Source organism: Pelodiscus sinensis, chromosome 5, assembly GCF_049634645.1.
Source record: "Pelodiscus sinensis isolate JC-2024 chromosome 5, ASM4963464v1, whole genome shotgun sequence".
In the NCBI taxonomy this organism is placed as follows: Eukaryota; Metazoa; Chordata; order Testudines; family Trionychidae; genus Pelodiscus; species Pelodiscus sinensis.
In genome coordinates this window covers 113,411,146-113,430,694 of record NC_134715.1, presented here as the reverse complement: position 1 = coordinate 113,430,694, position 19,549 = coordinate 113,411,146, and the positions used below count along the sequence as shown (strand labels likewise).

Below are 19,549 nucleotides of genomic sequence, written 5' to 3'. Positions count from 1 at the left end.
CAGGGCCATCCCTAGGAGACATGGATCCTGGGGCAACTCCCTCCACACCTCCCAATGCCCCAGGTGCAGGACCTAGGGCAACCTCCTCACCACAGTCCCCACCCTCACCCTGCCTCTGCTCCTTCCCCTCCCCACACCCTCTCCAGCCCTTTCCCCAACCCCACCTCTTTTTTTGCCCCCCTTGCTCAAAGCCCCCTGCCCCCGAGCAATGCAAGCCAGGGGATTACCAGGGGCTAAGTGCAAGGAGGCAGCAGGGGTTAGCACTGCCTTTCAGCACTCATTGCGGTGGCGGGAGGTGGAGCTACCCAGCAGCCTGCCCTACTCCACCCCACCACCATCTCCTTTCAATTTCACCAGAGCAGCAAGCAGCTGAGCACAGTGGGGCTGAGGTGCTATGCTTCCTGCTCATGCAGTGAAGAGGACCGAAGCAGTCTGGGAGAGGGTGGTGGAGCGGACCAGAGCAGGCTGCTGGGTCACTCCAGCACTCACCGCTGCTCTGGGCCCTGTCCATAGGGAGGTTGAGGCAGCCGCTGCAGAAGTGCAAAGTGCAGAGGCTGGGGCAGCCACCTCAAACCATGCTACAAAGGATACAATTAAAAAAATGAACACATATGAAAAGGACAAATCACATTTCAGAACAGAAGGGGGATGCGGGGGGGGGGGGGGGAGAGGGGGAGGAAAGTAAGTGTCTGTGAGCTAATGGTATTAGAGGTGATAACTGGGGAAGCTATCTTTGTAATGGTTAAGGTAGACAAAGACCCCAACTACCTTACCCATTACAAAGATAGCTTCCCCAATTATCACCTCTAATACCATTAGCTCACAGACATCTACCTTTCCCCACCTCTAATATCATTAACTCACAGACACTTACCTTACTTCCCTCCCTCCCTGCATCCCCCTTCTGTTCTGAAATGTGATTTGTACTTTTCATATATGTTCATTTTTTTAATTGTATCCTTTGGTATATATGGTTGTGACTATTTTCTTCCACTATTTGATCTGAGGAAGTGAGTCTGGCCCACGAAAGCTCATCATCTAATAAACCATCTTGTTAGTCTTTAAAGTGCTACATAGTCCTGCATTTTGCTTCAGCTACACCAGACTAACACGGCTACATTTCTATTAAGAATAGTGAGTGAGTCTGACATGGGAGAGTTATCTTTAATGTACTTTAAGCAAGAGAGAAATCTTCATTATTCCACTCTTTTATTTAGGGAGAATGTGACATCATCTCAGAGGGTCATCTAATATCATGTCATTGTGAGAAAATGAAGAACATATACTGTTCAGTGCTGGATACTTTAATACTGACATCATTGGGAGTTTGCCTGAGTAAGATTAGTAAAAACCTCTGATACAACTTAAGGCACCCTCTGTGTTGGATGCTTGTCAAGTAATTCATGTTGATACCACATAATAAAAGAATAAGTAAAACCAACACATGCTAATAAACATGAGATAAGGCATCAATGACAGATGCCAATACACACAAAATAGACTTTAGTGTTATTTCAAAAGAGTGCTATAAAAGATATCGAGTAGCAACTCCTGTTATCTGATGGGGGGATTGCAGTTGGAAAATTTTGGAAGGGAGAATTCCACATAACTTGGGATTATTTCATTCTTTCAAACTAAGGAACTAAAAAGTACCAAGAAGTGGGAAAAAGTGATATTTCTTTCTCAGATCCTCAGCACCAAACCTGTCAAATGAGACTTAAAAGTACACAGTCTAGAATTCAAAATTAAATGAATATTTTAATGTTTGGGTCTCTCTCTTATTCACAGATTTGCATTAAGATTATTTCATGGAATAACCAAACAAAGTCCTTCTCTCAGGTTGCATTTCCTATCAAATGCTAGCAAAACCACTTGAAATGAATATTCATGATTCTTTCAGAGCTATTGCTTTAACACATAGCACTCTCTCAGAAGACAAGGTGATCTTTTGTTTAACTTCTCTCCACTACAGTTAGACTCATTTTGTCATTTCAAATTTTTAGCCATTTTATAATATAACATCTGTGAGCATAACGTATGTTAATTAGATGATCTATCAAGATCCACAAAAAGTTGTCCTCCTAATCTATAATTAATGGTCATGAAACACCTGTATTTGCATTGGCCACCTACAGCCTATTCAACAGATGTGAGGGCTGCATTTTGATTAACACTTAACGCTGTTTATTTTTCCAATTATATCTTGTACATCCATCCCACAGTTGGGTAACAATAATTTACATGTTTCTACACAGAGAAACAATTGATTAAACTGTAGATTCCTCAACCTTCCCATTAAAGGAAGGCAGAGGAACATTCAGTTGCTGGCTTACATACAGGCCCTATGAGGAGGGGCCAAAGCGAGCAGTTGCCCCTGGGCCTGGTGATTCAAGGGACCAGGGGCTCCCAGCCACCACTGAAGCAGCAGTGGCCATAGCCCCAGACGCCTTTGAATCACCACCCAAGTGCCAGACCACAGGCTCCATGCGGATCAGTGGGGTGTGCTGCACTCTTGGCGGTATGGGGCGCTGCTTACCCCCGGACCATTCCAGCCATGGCTCTGCCCCTTCTAGGAGCACAGAGCTACGCCTCCAACACACACCTTGGCTAAGGGTCCACGGAGGCAGTTGCCTGCACAAAACTAAGTTAGAAGTATTATTCCATCCATTCTATTTCATTTTGCACACTGCAGAGTCTATAGGGAAGATTAGTACTTTATGAAAGCATAAACACAATTAAAAAGAGAAGTTAAAGAACAGAAAGTGAGCTCAAAGTCACTTATTTTGTAAATGCAGGGACAACCGGCAAGAAGACAAAGGTTTATGGCTTGTTAGGAAATTTTAAATCATTAAGAAACATTTAGTTATTCACATTGTGAAAAACAATGTGATTGCTTCTAATGTGATACAGTTATTATATTACACCCCTTATTACTTTCCAATTATCTATTAATCATTAAGAAGTCATGAAGTTCTAGTCTGCTATACATTTGAGAGAGTTTGTGCATATGTCTGTCTCTGAGTCTGTGTGTTCAAGCACTCCTCCTAAATGGTAAGAGCTAGGATCCTCAAATTTGTCATGCAGCTTCCACTTATCACTTAAAGCAAGGTCAGAGTTTGGTTGTGCCAGTACAATGGGATGTTCCTGGAATGCAATTGTATTGTATCAAATGGAAATGGAGGGGTATCAGAGCAAGGACAGTTATACTCATGAATTGCCATGGGGAGGCAGCACACGCCCCAGACGCAGGTGCTGGCCAGCCACATGGCCCCCGCCATTCCAGCCTGCCCCTGGGACCTGTGCACTCCTCCCCCCACCTGGGGAAAACCCTGCATTGGGGGAGAAGCTGCCAGGCAGGCTGAGCTGCCCCCCGCAGCCCTGGGCTGGATCCAGACGAGGGCAATGCTGGGCAAGATTTCTAGTTACCAATAAAAGTAGTTCTGGTACCTATTTGTTTTTGTTAAATAATAACAAAATAATAACAATACCACTAAGCCATTATAGATGTATTCCCATCAACCAGTTTATGAATGTCCAAAAAAAAATCTGACAAATTTTGGGGCTACATTCTTTCTTAATGCTGCTGGAGTTATGTCCAGGGTTAATTTGGCCCTTTAATGAGCATTTACAGGGATTTGATAAGTGGTAGGAGCAGAATGCTGTAGAATTCCAGGAAGCATGACATGCATGACTTGAAGGCCTTGTATCAAGGTCTCTGTGCTGAGTATGGCCAAAAGTCCAGTGGTATAGCCCCTGTTCTCTCAGGGGATGGTAACTGGCTACGATAGACAAAGCCAATCTTTAACTCTTGCTGGACAGAGCACTTTGATAGTCTGCTGAACTGTCAGTCCACTACGTCTGAAGAAGCTAACTTGCTCCTCCAATGGCCCTCTGTGGACCCTTCCTCAGATGAGGTTACTCAGGCTATCAAGCAGCTGTCCACAGGCAAGTCTCCGGGTCCCTACGGTATTCCAGCTGAAGTATACAATTGAGGAGATGCTCACCTGGTCAGGAAACTGAACAATCTTTTCAAGATCATATGGGAATAGGATACCATGTTCTAGGAATAGAAGAATGCTTTCATCAGGGTGGATAAAAATTGGTTATTTAAAAAAACAAAAACATTCTTTTTTATTTAAATCTATTTTTTATTTAAATTGGAGAAACTGATGTTTTAAAAATCATCAAGAAAATACTAAATTTCTCATTTAAAATAACAGTTATAATTAAATCTCATCACAAAAATGCCACACTTACAGTCTCATAAAAATGAATTAATGGCTCTAGTCTTTCCAGCCTAACCACTAGTTCTTGCTTCTTGAAAGTTCTGGGCTTTTAATTTCTGTTTCTCAGCAGACTAAAAAGTAACATGTGCTAAGAAAGACACAAGCTGGATAAACAATGAGAAGTCCTGTGGCACCTTATAGATTAACAGATTTATTGGAGCGTAAGCTTTGATGGGTAAAGACCCACTTTGTCACATGCATCTGACGAAGTGGGTCTTTACCCATGAAAGCTTATACTCCAATAAATCTGTTAGTCTATAAGGTGCCACAGGACTTCTCATTTTTCTTGCAGATTCACACTAATACGGCTACCCCTCTGATTCAAGCTGGATAAACTGTTTTTGTCCTGTACTTATGTGGTGGTGGACCTTGGCCAAGCATTGCAAAGGAGTTAGTTAAGACAGAGAGATAATATATGGTAATAGTCAGAAGCAGCACAGTAAGGAACAGTGGAGTGGAGTGGAAAGAAAAAGGGAAGACATTATTCAGCACACACAGAACTTCCTATATCCCCCCCACATTTTTGCCACAGAAAAACTATCATGGCTTCCAGGCGTAAGAGAGACACTATCTAGGAATATTTTGAAGAAATTCATTCCCTGGGTAAAAAGGAAAATGTGTCAATTGCAAGCAGTGCAAAAAGAAGATGCAGTGCCTAACTGCTAGAATGAAACATCAGAAGGAAAATTGCTATTGGGAGAAAATTATGTGGATAAAAATGTGGATATGGCTGAGTGGCTCAACTGGTTAGAAACTTAAATAATTCACTTTGCAATGCATCATTCTTTAAGACTCTCTCTATGCCTTTTAGTATAAGTAGTATAAGTGTGATTTGACAAACCCCCAAGCTGTTTGCTGAGTTGGTTATTGCAAGAGAAAAAAGTTTAGCTAAGCTAATCCATATGGTTGGTTAATTAGGGCATATCTACACTGCAGGGCAAAAGTCATATTAAGATACGCAACTTCAATTATGTCAATTGCGTAGCTTAAGTCAAAATAGCTTAATTTGGCCTTTGGTGCTGTCTACACAGCAGGAAGTCGAAGGAAGAACACTCTTCCTTCGACTTCCCTTACTGCTCATGAAATGAGGATTACAAGAGTCAGAGTAAGAAGTCTTCCATCTCGACATTATTTCAAAATAATGGCTTCCTCTGTGGACATGCATTTTGTTATTTCAAAATAATGTCAGTTATTCTGAAATAACACTGCTGTGTAGACTTACCCTTAGTGAACTAGGTTTAGAATCTGTCACTCGAGTATGCACTCAAAGCTGCAGTAAGAGAATTCTAGACTTGCCAGTTACCACTGAATGTCATGTTCTTTATTTTATATTGTATAATGCAGTCCCCTTATTTTGGAACATCATGGCCACAGACCATAATGGTAACGCCACAAGTGCTATTCCCTATTTTACTTCAGCATAACTTGGCTTTTCCAAGGAAACCCCATTCTATTCTTGTTTTCTCAAAAAACAGACGTAACAGTGAGTTCAATGGGGCTTAATCCCACAGTCTGTTTTAGCTTTTTTGGGAACTTGATTTAAATAAATGATTTTTGGTGATTTAAATCATGATTTAAATTGCCTTGATTTAAATCAATCCACTATGGCTTTTCACAGCCCATCTATCTGGAACCCAAGATCCAGTATGATTCAGCAGCAGCAGGAAATCATAGAATCATAAAATTATAGGGTTGGCAAAGCCCTCAGGAGGTCATCGAGTCCAACCTCCAAAATATTACTTGTGGACTACAAATTTCCCCAGGAAGTCCCACTCTGCTCTCCTGGATGTTTCAGCATGACTGAAGCTGGCAAGCAGAAAGAAAACTACCAGACTATAATCCTGCTCTATGTTTCTTTAAAGAATAAAACCTTTTTCCTAGTGGTTTTTCTGAGCGGGTCTGGTCTGAGGTGAACCACACACTGATACACAATATGAACACAGAGCACACGCAGGAGCCTTGGCCCAGTTTCCCAAGTTGTATAAAAAGCCACAAGACAGACTTAACCCGTCTGTCACCTATGGTCGGAATCAAACCAGGGACTCCTGGCGCTTATGAGCCTCTACTGCATGAGATAAAAGCCAGCTTGTTATTAGCTAAGGCTGTAGATCAAACTCATTATTCTTTCTGTACATGGTCTCAGTGCCATTACATGGGACAGTACACCATACCCAGCAGGTTTTTGGGCTACACATACACAAAATAAAGGAAAGTATATTTAGCTTTGACAAACATTACGACTCTCACTCATGTCTACAGAAAAGAGGATCTTGCACAGGTTCTCCCTCAACAGGCTCATCACTCTCACAATGAGCTCAACATAGCCAAAATCACAGAGTGACTTTTGTGCTGACCTTGGTACTATGGACATGATTTTTGCAGCCTGACAAATGTAAGAGAAGGCTTGCAAACAGAACAAGAACCTGTGTACATGCAGATCATTGACTGACCAAGGCCTGTGACACAGTGAATCGCGAAGGCTTATGGGAACTCCTCCATAGATTTGGCTGCCCAGGGAAGAAAATTGCTGTCATCTGCTCATTTCACCATGGGATAACGTCCATTGTTATGGACTGAAGTGCATCATCAGAAGCCTCATCTGTCACCTATGGCACCACACAAGGATAAGTAACGGCTCCAATCTTGCCACTCTTTTTAGCCATGCTCTTGTTTGCATTAAAGGATTTGACAGAGGCATACACATTAGGGATGTAAAATCCCATTTAATTGGTAACTGGGTAAACATATTGTTTAAAATGCCTGCCACTGGGCTGGAACGCTTCCCACCCCTGGCCACAAGCAGGGGCTATTTGCAGCCTAGCTAGAGCAATCCCTGCCTGAAGCCCTCCTGATGCAGAAAAGGGTTGCACTGGCCGGGATGCTGGAGCAGCCCCTACCAACAGCGGACCAGGCTGCTCTGCAGGCAGGGGCTGCTCCAGCATCCTGGTCAGAGCAGCCCCTCCCTGCAAAAATATCCCAGACAGAGATGCAAGATATTTTAAAATCCCAAACTCTTTTCTATGTGGCTCACATAGAAATATTTATCTGAAGGGTATCACTGTGTAAAACAATCAGCAGCACTGTCTGATGGAGCAAGATCATCCCAGAAAGATTTTCTTAAAGTTACTTAGGATATTTTCTATCTGAATCTGTAACAGTGGTCTTATCTGGTTGAATCTTTTTTCATTTACCCCATCTCCTTCCATGTGTCTATTCTCGGTATTTTTAGATATCTCATTACTATATTACTACTACATGCATATTTATACACTATAGGACCTTCACTCTAGTCTACTTTGGATTCATCCTCTTTTTTGCAATCTTCTCTCCTTTCACGCGCGCACACCCCTACCTCTGTTCCTATGGGGAAAAGATGAGCATGGACATGTTGCAGCTCTTTATTCTGGTGTAGTAATCCATATTCTAAGACCCAGAATGGTGGCAGACCCCGAACCCTCCACTGATTTAACAGCAAGGCACCTGAATAACAGACTGCCTAAACATAGTAGGAAGTAAGCTAATTTCACTACATAAAAATATTAAAAAATGGAATGATTTATTCAGTGCATTCCATCTGCTTTTCCATTCACAAATTGTCTGCAAATCACCTGTAGTCATCAAACTATTTATTAAGTAATTCCTGGTCTGTAACTTGTAACAAGAAAATTTTTGAAAGTATTCAGGATGTGGACTTTGAGCAGTTTTGACTAGACACACAGGAGATATAATTTAAGTACCTAGTCCATGACTGGTTACCTAGGATTCTTAAAATCAGACTGTGATGCTGAATTGCTCTCCATGAGCATTCTGCCACATTTGCTTATAAACACCAGATTTGGCACATCCTGCCATTTGCTAAAATCTATATGAAAGAAGACAAAAAGGAGCATGTGTAAGTCACACACCTACTGGGTGTGGTTCACCGTCCCATTTAGTGGCGCTCCCCAGTAGACAACTTACAGTGAGAATGAATGAGTTTGCTCTATGGCTTAACAGAGAGACAGCTGGCTTTTAATTCAAGCTGTAGAGGCTCATGCACTAAGCTCCAGAGGTCTCATGTTTGGTTCCACCTGTTGGCGTTACACATTGACACAACTAAAAAAATAATTTTAAAGTGTCAGCTAAGATTCACAGAAATAATTTGTAATATTCATCTGCTCTGCTCAGCCAGAACAAGTGGTTTCTATTATTCATGCAGTTTCTTTTGTGTATTCTGTATCTCACTGAAGTCTTAGCTCTTCTGCCCACTGCCATATGCTTCCTGCCTAAAACCAAATTCAGTCATAATCTCAAAATGCACTGAAATATGGGGAAGACATCCAAGAGAAAATTAATGGGCACAGTGGTTCTTTCAACTCCCACCTTTGCCAGTTCCACAGTGGTGATTTTTGGCTCTTCATTCAAACATGAGTGTGAAAGAAATGACACTCCTGACACTGCGCTGCTAATATGTTCAGTGTCACAGGAATGCTTTCCATCAAAACAACACTACGTGAAAAACAGCAGCATAATGCTGATTGCTGATATGATAAAAACCACCCAAGGACTATACAACAGCATCAGTGGTGTACTGGCAATCTGCCCATTCCTCCTCTGTTGAAAAAAATGTCGAGAGTGTCAAAATATTGTGAGACAAGAATGAAAGAATTCCCACCATATGCTACACCAGTATGAGGAACCTCTTTTCTAGCAGGGGACACTGACCCCCACACAGTCCTGCATGGGTGAGAGGGCAAGGAGGCCTGGGTGGAGCCAGAAAAAAAGGAATAGGAGAGGAGGCTCCAGGCTTGGGCAGGGGATTGGAGTGAGCTTGGAATGAAGGGCTGGTGCACAGGAGGAAGCTCTGGGCTGGGGCTAAGTATCTGGAGTGCAAGAGTGGGCTCAGGATTGGGGCAGGAATTTGGGGTCCAGGTATAGAATCTTGGAGGCAGTTAGGATGCAGGAGGGGGTTCCAACCTGAGGCTGGAGTTTGAGGTGCAGGATACAGCCTGGCGGCGCTTACCTGAGGCATTTCCAGTCAGGGTGCTCCCTGCTTGTTCTGGCCCCACACTGCACCTGAAAGCAGACACCATGATTGGCCCGCTTGGAAAAGGGGTCAGGTGGCTCTGCTTGGTGCTCGCTGCCCACAACCGCAGGCAACCCCTCTGAACCTCCTGCTGGCTGTGGCTCCTGTCCAATGGAAGCTGTGGAGTCAGGGCAGGGGCAGCACACAGAACTTCACGATCTCCCTTGCATCTAGGGGAACAGCAGGACTTCCAGCCTGTAGAGTGGAGATTTGACGTGGGCTGGATGAAATTAAGTAGCAGGCCAGAGGTACCCTACCCCTGTGCTACACAGCACAGTCCTAGTAACAATTAAGTTAATCCCCAGAATATATAAAAATGTGGAATAGGAATTCAGGAAAAGTGAAGTTCGCCAATGGGAGAACCTCTCAATCAGCAATATATGAGTTGAGACTCAGCCACCAGTTACTCTGGGATGAAAGCCGCTTAGTACTCTAAGATAAACTGACTACATCAGCACAATTACCTCTCCATCTCTACCATCAATTACCAATACCAACGTATTACCAATGCCAACGTATCCCAGGAGAAAATTCTTTACCAATTACAAATTAATTTTAGAGGGTTTTGGTTTTTCCTTTTGAACACTGCACCCAAAATAAGATCCACTAAGTGATATCTAATATTTATTGTTATAGAAATAAAATATTTAACTCCATGATCAGTTTAACTATGCCTAGAACAATTTCATGCTACTTTAGCCTCAACAGAAGTGAGTATCTTCTTAACCAACGTCATCCAGTTCTTAATCTGGTGCTATATTAAATTCTATGCATGTTGCAATAATCTGTTTGGAACTTCATCCTAGACATACCAAGCACCTTCAATACTCTGTGAAGTGAGTTCCTCTCAGAGCCGGCACCCTAGTGTCCCTATACCAACTAACATGAGGCCTTCATGTGCCTTCATATGTCAACTCAGTTGTACTAGGGCCTGATGTGCCAATTAACAAAAGTCCCAGGGTATACCCACACTGCAATAAAACACCCACTGGCAGTCCTTGTCAACTAGAGCCCAGACGATTGCATTGTAATTTTATAGCTCAACAGCCCAAGCTCCACAAGCCTGAATTAGCTTAATCAAGCCAGCCACAAGCATTTTATTGCAATGTAGACCTATCCTCTGTGACTTCAGTGAGGTAAGACCAGACATGTATTTTTCCAGCTTTTGGTTCCACACTGAATTTCACTACCAGATGAAGGAATTTTTAAATGCTTCCTAATGACTAACACCAACCTTCAGACTGAGATCCTTTTGGGAAGCCTTTCCTTGAGGCTACAATATCTCTTCCTCTCCCAATTCATAATTTGGATACATTTTCAGTTTCAAAACCTTCATCTAAATGTTTTCAATTTAATCCAGTCTATTCATATTAACCCAATATGAAAATTAAATTGTACAGTTTCTAAATCTTCTAGAATTACTTAAATAACAGGCATATTTTAATCGCTACAAAGAATTAATTCAGGTGTTCCACATTAAACAGTTAACACAGAGAACTCTTTCTGTGTTCTCTTGTGCCCTTCTCCATAATAATGAAACTAATGAGACTATGGTAACTAGGGAAACATCACCACTCTCCTGCCTCTCCATTTCAAACACAGCCCTAGATTACTCTACTCGGCGACATATTTTGTATCGGTTTCCAATCTTCAACTGCTATACACACATTTGCCTATCTTTCATATTAACTTATCATTGCATGTACCAGTAGAACACTAAGCACATGAACTCAGGTTCTCTCCTGATACAACAGAGGCACTTCTCCAGATGCTACTAAAATACAGCCCAAGCCCACAAGGCTAGATTTGGCCTATGCAGCCTATTAACATTCTTACCATTTTTAAAGTGAATTATCACTTTCAGGAGGCTACAAGAGCAATCAGAATAAATCTGATGCTAAGAAAGCCCATAATTGTAACAATATATTTAATTAACCATCAAGGTATCAGTGGATCAGCTTATTATAATAAATCAGTTTATTTTAGGCATATTAATTAAGCCCCAAAAGGCCTCTAAAAGGAGATACAATTTCTAGCAGGTAGGAGCATCTGATTTTAATCTTACTGTAACTTCATTAAAGAATTATGCAACAGTATACTAGCACTGACCTAGCTAATTTAGGAGATTTCTGCATTAGTTAAATTTAACAGTGATTATTGCTGGCACTACATTTTTATTTATTTTTGATCATATGAAAAAAGCAGTAAACCGTCCTGATTGCCATGTCTTATTTTCAGAAAATATCAAAGCCAAATGGTAACTCTTTATTCAATTATATATTTTTGGCCATTCACTTTACTCCTGCCAAAGGATCAGGTAAGGTATAAAAAATTGTGGAAAAAGAGCCACAAAGATTTTTTTAAGTATGTACTGCCGTCAAGACTTCTGTCCATGATCTTGCTGCAGTTTATATTAATGGTGGAATTCCCACTGACTTCAATGTTGCAGCATTGGAACATTAATGTGTTCCACATATGTAACTTCATTATAACACATAAAATGGTCATCATTGGAAAAATCATAATTTGCCAAATACCATACTTTTTCCATAGTTGCATAACTGTAGTAACTGTTATTAAATGCTAACCAAACCACAAATGTAGACCTCATGCCAGCAGGACGTTTTGACTAGAAATCAGAAATTAGATCCTTTTATAACCGTATTCTGCCCTGATCAATACAAGATGTTATTGGGAGAATCATCTACACAATTCCAGACTTAATAGCTTGCTTGTCCAATCTTGCTCCCATTAATTTTAAGACAGGTTGAACCTCTCTAGTCTGGCACTCTATGATCCGGCAACATCTGTGGTCCAGCATGATTTTAGTTAGCAGGATGTTGGCTTTTAATGAGTGTTGCTGAGTTTCCTGTGGTCCCATAAAGTTTGTTTACAGCCACTAGGACTGTGCTGTTGTTTAACACTAATTTATCACTAAATGTCTTCTAAGAGCCCAGAAAGCAGTGGAAGTGTTGGCAATACTGCTAGACAATATTGGCCTTCTGTGGTTCAACAAATTCTCTGGTTTGGCACTGATCAGGTCCCGAGAATGCCGGACTAGAGAGATTCAACTTCTAGGAGTTTTGTCACTGACCAGCATGGGAGAATCCATGGACATCAAGTCACTAATTTAACACAGGAACACAGGTTGGCTATTTCATGGCTCAGGTGAGGCAAATCTCTAAAACATCACTTTCATCTCCTTACTTTATCCAAACTGATGGGCCTATACCAACGTCTGCCTTAACATCACAAAAATAAAATGAGCAAACAGATATATAATAGGCATCTGTACAAAGAAATACAGAGAAGAAAGGAGGAGAGAAGGTAAGACTAAAAGGAATGACCTAAAATAAAAGCAGGGCCCAAACAGCTAAATCCTTATGACTTAGGAAGCAGCAAGTGAAAAAAGGATTCCAACTGAGCAAATATAACAATGCCAGCTAGCATAGCATGCCAAATATTTAACAAATGCAAACAGCCTCCAATGTTGACATATTTAGGCCTCATTAAATCCAAAATATTGAAACTTCTCCATATTTAAAGCGGAGGTGGCTTATTCAAGATGTCTTTTCTCACATTATTTTTACTGGAAGAGAATCCCCCATGTTTCTGCCTGTAATACAGCATCAGAGGCATATGTCTGAACTAAACATTTCCAAGTACAGAGCTTCAACATCAATTCCTTCCTACAATTTTTATATGGGTGGCATTTTATAAAGATATAGGGGGAATCCCTTATGATTTTTTAGAAGTAGTTTCATGATGTCTAACACACAGCTCTACCCTTTTTTCTCTCCACTATATCTCATCCTTCAATGCAACCTCTATAAAGAATGAATCTCAGACCTAATTTGACACAACACAAGCATGTTAATGAATGAAAACTTCATAACCACATCCATCTGAAAACTCGAGGTAAGTACTTTTAACACAAATCAAGTGAAAACATATTATAACATTCCAACCTAGTCATACCATCCAGCAAATATTTCCCTGGAATAACTAGTATTTTACTACAGGGGGAATACATAATATTTATAAACAATTCAAGATTCAATATTTTTAGCAAACAGAATATCAAATAAAATTGTATCTAATCATTCCATCTCATGTTGTGATCTCAGAAGAAACAGACTCGGGTCTAGAAGATACTTGTCTCCAATCAGGATCCTGTAAGAACTAGTGTTGTCCACTTAAGTCAATGACCTCTTTTTTCTGATCAATGTCACAACGTAGCACTGGGGAACTGTGCTTTTCAGTGAGATGTAAAATCAAATTACTGGTCATCTGTGGCAATTACAAATTCCATGTTTTTTTTTCCCTCACAAAAAGTATTGTTAATCCTGGTGGCCTAAATCCTGCCACTTCAAGTTCTACATCAGAGATTGATGAAATTCTGTAGTGTAAAGTGATCCAAGTATATATGTGATTTTAGAGCTGATGTGAGTAGGGATGTAGAACCCCATTTAAAATATTAGCTGGTTAAACTATATGTTTAGCTGGTTAACTGGCCTGCTGTACTGTGCTGAGGTGGGAGGGAGCACTAGAGCAACATCCCTGCCTGTAGCAGGGCACGGTGGGCCTGGCCAGGCTGGACCAGCCCTCCGTGGCCTTCTGTGCCATGCTGTGGCTACTCCAACCAGGCAGAGCCCGCCACATCACTCCATGGGTTGGGGCTGCTCTGGCCCACCCGTCTGGAGAGCTCCCTGCCCATGGCATGGCACGGTGGGTCTGCTTGGTCTGGAACAACCTTCTGCACATGACATGACTTGGGTGGGGGCTTCCCCAGCCAGGCTGGGAAGGGCCTGTCTCACCACGCCTTGAGCAGGGGGCTGCTCCCATCCAGCTGGGCTGTAGCGCCCCCACACGTGGCATGGTAGGGATCCGGCCGGGCTGGAGTAGCCCTTCACCTCAGGCGCTCCACGAGCAGGGAGCTGTTCCGGATGGACAGAGTGCTGTCAACCATTTAACCTGATAATCATGCCAGTAAGACAATGCTTCCCAATTAACCAGTTACCTCTTTACGTCTCTCGATGTGAGTTTTCCCGTGATGAAAAGCTGTACTCAAATGTATCATACATGGAGAGATTTTCATAGTTATATCGATATAGTGACCATCACAATGGGAACCTTGTCCTTTAGGGTTCTTTGGAGCTGCCATAATACAAATTAACACTTACCATAGATTGGGTGCTTACCTGCTGTTTATATCTTTGCAAATCTCCTCCATAATAGCGAACGCCACCAAAAATAAGTTCAGTGAAAGCCAGAAATAACTTGACAATGCCTGTTGTTATTATTTCTATCTTTCAAAAAGCACTCATGTTTATCTAAAACTAAAATTACTTTTTTCATAAAGGCCCATACATTTTTTTCAGACGTGACCACTTCTGATTTTAGGTACACCTGTAACAGAGTGATTTCCCCAAATAGAGCATCTGAAAATTGAAGTATCTTTCACCTCTGAGTACCATGGCATGAGTACACATGCATTTGTGTGCATGTTTTATAGTTTAGCACGCAGAGTACTTAAACTTCTTAGAGATAATTCAGTGTACTTTCACTTATCTATTTAATTGGTTCTCCTTCATTGGATGCAATTGAAAAGTGGTCTAAATCCTTATTTTTCATTTAGGAAATATGTCAATACATTTGTGCATGGTTAAATAAAGTAACTGAGATTGTATCAACTTCAATAGCAGCAGTTCAAACTCATCTTCAGAACTCTCTAGGGCTGCTTATCGCTTTCATGTGAATGACTGCAGTCAGCTAGTCACTTTTAGATTAGCTCCATTTTTATGTGCAAGCTGAAAATTAGTGAAAGAGCAAGACTAAAAAGAAACACCAAACACCTTCCTCCAAATTCAGATGTGGCTTAGTGGCAATAATTTGAAATTACTAGCATTACATCTGTTCAGAACATTTGTAGCAACAAAATACAAAAATAAGCAAAATGATAGAACATTTGAGGCTTTTCAACCATACATTTGGTACACTCTGTTTTAATTTTTTTAACTTCCCGAGTTGATACAATTATGTTCCAAAAGTTATTTTTACTTGCCTGACCATTCTTGATACTTTCTTTCATACACACTAATTATAGCAAATGTAGACTGGCCACTATTGAAAAAGTCCATTTAGAAATAGGACTGAGACCCATATATATCTGAGATACTTCAGTAATCCTCTATGTTAAATTACTTATACTCACTCCTTAGAAGAGAAGGTAACTGTGATACTAGAGAGACAACTCTCCAGTAATCCTATGTTAGAGGTTAGCCGTGCAATACCACAATCCAAGGTCACATCTGAAAACATTTTTTTGCTTCCCATTTACTCAAAGATTGTGAGTAATGGCAGCTTTCTTCTGATTGTGAAGATGCTGATGTATCTTTGCTAGAGATGACCAAGAACATTTCATAAATGCACCAGAAGGGATCACAGACATGCAGCAGGAAGTGCATTCTTCCTAAAGGAGAACATCCTTCATCCATAATTCTCCTAGACTTTGGGAAATTAGCCCATACATTTGGCTTACCCACCTAACTGCAATTACTAGACATCCCAATCAGCTTGCCTTATGTTTAAGTACACTCTTACTAGTAGTCACTTTAAAGAATCCAAATATTTAAAAAAATTAAAAAAATATTTTGAATCCTTGAATAGCTGTATTTAATTACTTTGGAGGCCTACAGCTCCCATAATTAATTACATTGCTTTTATAGTTAGCCTGGTAAAGAATAGCTTTCTTCTGTCCCCACCCAAAAGAAAAGTATTTAAAATGTTCAAAAAATAATTTTAAGGAACAACAGGTGTTCCTTGTTTTTATTTTCCAGTGTGCTAATGCCAGAGAAGCAGGGCATTCAGTTGCCATGTGTCCCAACTTTTATCGAGATGGATATTGTATAATTAATCTCAGCCATCAAACAAGCATACTAAGCAGAGGTTAACATTTTTTTCCTACTCCTTTGCAGAGGGGAACACAGATCACAGGTGCATGTGAAGAAAAGTGTTTCGTGCTGTACTATTCATGCGTCAAGCCTCTCGGCACACAAGTTACATTCTGTTGGTAAGTGTGAGCTGCCTGCTAGTCCAGGAACACAAACCATTTCTGTCCAACTTCTCTGGGCAGCAGGAAGCTCATTAATATCACCAGCTTGCCATCTGTCTCTGACGAGGGAAGAATGGAAATTAATGCATACTGTAGAAAAAACACAGCAAAGAGAACGATGGGTGGAAAGCAGCAGGATGTCATCCAGAAAGACCTAAAATGTCATCTTTGCAACTAGACACCAATACTCTATATTCCTTATAGCAAATGTGGGGAATAGTATGAGGATCCCTGTGAAATGCTTGACAAGGCATTCATAAAGTTCTAAGTAAACTAGGTTAACTACAGTATCTTCCAACTAGCTGTAACGGAGCTAGCCAGTATTATCAAACAAAGCTGTCAACAGTTCTGTTTTACAAATCCTTCCAAGATCCCTACAGTTTGGGCTAAAGGACCACGGTAACAAACCTGCTGACACTAGGTAATTTTAAAGCTAATTTTTACAAGCATAGCTCTTCTATCTGATCATACGAGTGCTATGCTGATCAGATATATCAACAGACCCATCTCGACTTTGCTTCAGCTGTTCCATTGTGCTCCCTCAGTATGCAGAACATGTATGGGGGAAACAAACAAGTACATGTATGGGGGAAACAAACAAGTCAGGAGCTTAGTCATGTCAACTCAACACAACCCTTCTACGCTTCCCGCAGCTTCCCTTGGCTGCAAATGGTGAACCGGAACTAAGGGGAGCCACGAGGCTCTGCGGCCACTGCACCAGTAAATAAACACACCAGCATGGCTAGTTAGCAGCTTTCTCAAAGTGGTTTTGGGGATCACTTTGAGAAACACCGATCTGGACAAGCCCTAAGAATAGAGTATCGCTCACTGTTGTGTACTCCTTTGTACTTCCCTTAAAGAAGGACAGCTCTTGTTGTTAGTGCTGCAAAAATTATTCTAAAATTATGCTATAAGTGGCGAGTGCAATCATGGGTTAGGGCTAGCACAAGTACTCTTGCTCTCCAGTTTCCATGTTGAAGTTTACAGTAATTTATTGGAGGCCCTGCAGCTGTGGAATGCAGATCCTCTTGCAGCCTAGAAAAGGAAAGCATAGTGATCTACAGGAATGGGAGCAAGACATAGCCACTCAAACAGATTTTGTAGCAAGAAAAGGGATTGTTGGTAGTTGTAAAGAGATAGGAAGTGGCTGGGCTTTGTGGTCATGCTCTTTGTGTTGTGATACTGTTTACTTAAACTTATAAACATTCTCATCTCCTACATGTATGCTCAATCAGCATACATAGAATTTCTAGATATGGATGGTCCCACTGGGATATCTAAAGTGTAGGGCAATTTGGTGGAGTTCCAACAGCTTTGGAAATGCAGTTCATGTTGCACCTCAAAGAACACAAGTGTGGCAATCTTCAAGAATGGAAATAACATGGTGAATACATGATTGCACCTGTTTCAAATAGTTACTTTCCTTCTGTCCACAAGTAAATGAAAGTTTTACGCATGCAATTGATTCACATGTACGTTTTGGTCTTAACCTGGATACCTGCCCATAACTAAAAATCTGGCCCTATTAATACATTAAATGTAAATAGCAAAAGCCTTAAATAAATAATTTAATTGCTATGTAATTTACCCACAACAGCATCTCTCTCTGAATGTAAAGCTAGCATGGACCATCTGTTAATCTCTCAATGTAACACTTGATCATGTGAGTCAATGAGCGCTCTAGTCTCCTAATCTGTCTGCAACGGAAGTAGGGTTGTTCTGTAATAATGAATAAACACTAGATTGACCTGGTTATTGAGCCCTTTTACTGTCTGAATATATTGGTTTCATTTAGTAGGACGGCTAGCAGGAAACGAAACAATTGCTCAAGATGAACCAATCCCCAGTAAATAATTTAGGTCCAAACAATTAACTTTGAAGAGCCTACCTCCTGGATCCAGCCAATTTAAACCAAGAATTCATTTTGCTGAACAGGTCCAAAACTTAGGAACCAGTAGAATTATAGCATCTTAGAATGGAGAAGGATCAGACTGATATATAGGAGCCCACTGGGATGTCTGAAAAAGTTAGGTGTTATCCTCAGCCTTTAGGTAAGGCAGTCATGCATGTCAATACTTTTTCTTGAAGAAGGCTGTTTGGTCCCAGCCTCTGAAAGGGAAGATTCATTGGCTCCAAACACTGTTGAACCAGCTAGGTATGTAGAACATATTATAGCCAAGGACCACATCAGAGAATGCAAACATTTTAGAATTCCACTGCTATAGGAAAATGCATGAGGCTTAAGGCCCTAAGGTGGTGTGAAAGGGGACAGAGAGAGGTGAGAAAGGGGAGAGAAACGATGAAAACACATTATGGTCCATGAGGAGCAGCCCTAGACCTTCAAGCTCCAGCTTCTAACACTTGAAGGTCATTAATTAGACCTCATCTTTCTATCTACCCATCCTTCTTTTCTCTATTGCCACCCTACCACTCTATTCCTGAAGAAAAGAAGAGAACTGACCAGCTACCTACAATGACGTAAGTCGTAAACCACATTCCCCTCAATTTTTTTTTATTTTTTTATTTTTATTTTTATTTTTTTTTGCTGAGCTTTACCCTTGAAGACTTTCTCAAGGTTATATTTATCCAGTCAGGTTTTTAAAAATTTGGAGTCTTGTTGGTCTAACAAAGTAACTGCCTTTGTAATTAGAAAATGTGTTAAAACTGCTGCCAACCCTAACTGATGAGAAAATGTGATTGGGTCCTAGCAGGGAAGGATTTTCCCTGTTGTGCTTTATTAAAAGAAAGAAAAAACAGCATAGTTCTATTTGAAGAAGAAGGGGGTAGAAATGACAGTCAAATCACCAGGAGAGTGAAGAAGAAAAGAAAAGCCTCAGCAAAGGGTTTTAAATCAAGATGTTCCCTGTTTAGCACTGGTGTATTAAAATGATGAATTTCAAAGAGGGGGGGAGAAAGGCAGATTCTGATACTAATTTGTAAATTGCCTTTCTGAGAAACCACCTCCACATCTGGAATCTGAGCTCCTTGCCATATGGCTCCCACTAGCTGGCTGCCCAACTGTTTTGTTGGTGATCACTGATGCAACTGATTTGGAATGTAGTTTGGTTACAGCGATTTTGTCCT

The 19,549-nt window shown here is 40.9% G+C and overlaps 1 protein-coding gene across 9 annotated transcripts in view; it reads right to left on the bottom strand.

The window, feature by feature from the left end:
• Nucleotides 1–19,549, bottom strand: part of SORCS2 (sortilin related VPS10 domain containing receptor 2) — a 929,896-nt gene that overhangs the window by 380,193 nt on the left and 530,154 nt on the right. The window contains exons 2-3 of one of the 9 annotated variants that reach the window (XM_075930788.1): nucleotides 9,289–9,546; nucleotides 4,005–4,060 (exon numbers count right to left, since the gene is read on the bottom strand). The exons of the other annotated variants lie outside the window; for them this stretch is intronic. Of the exons in view, the coding sequence (XP_075786903.1) occupies nucleotides 4,005–4,060; nucleotides 9,289–9,297 (65 nt within the window). The 5' untranslated portion in view covers nucleotides 9,298–9,546. The remainder of the gene's footprint in view (nucleotides 1–4,004; nucleotides 4,061–9,288; nucleotides 9,547–19,549) is intronic. 9 annotated transcript variants of the gene reach the window in all.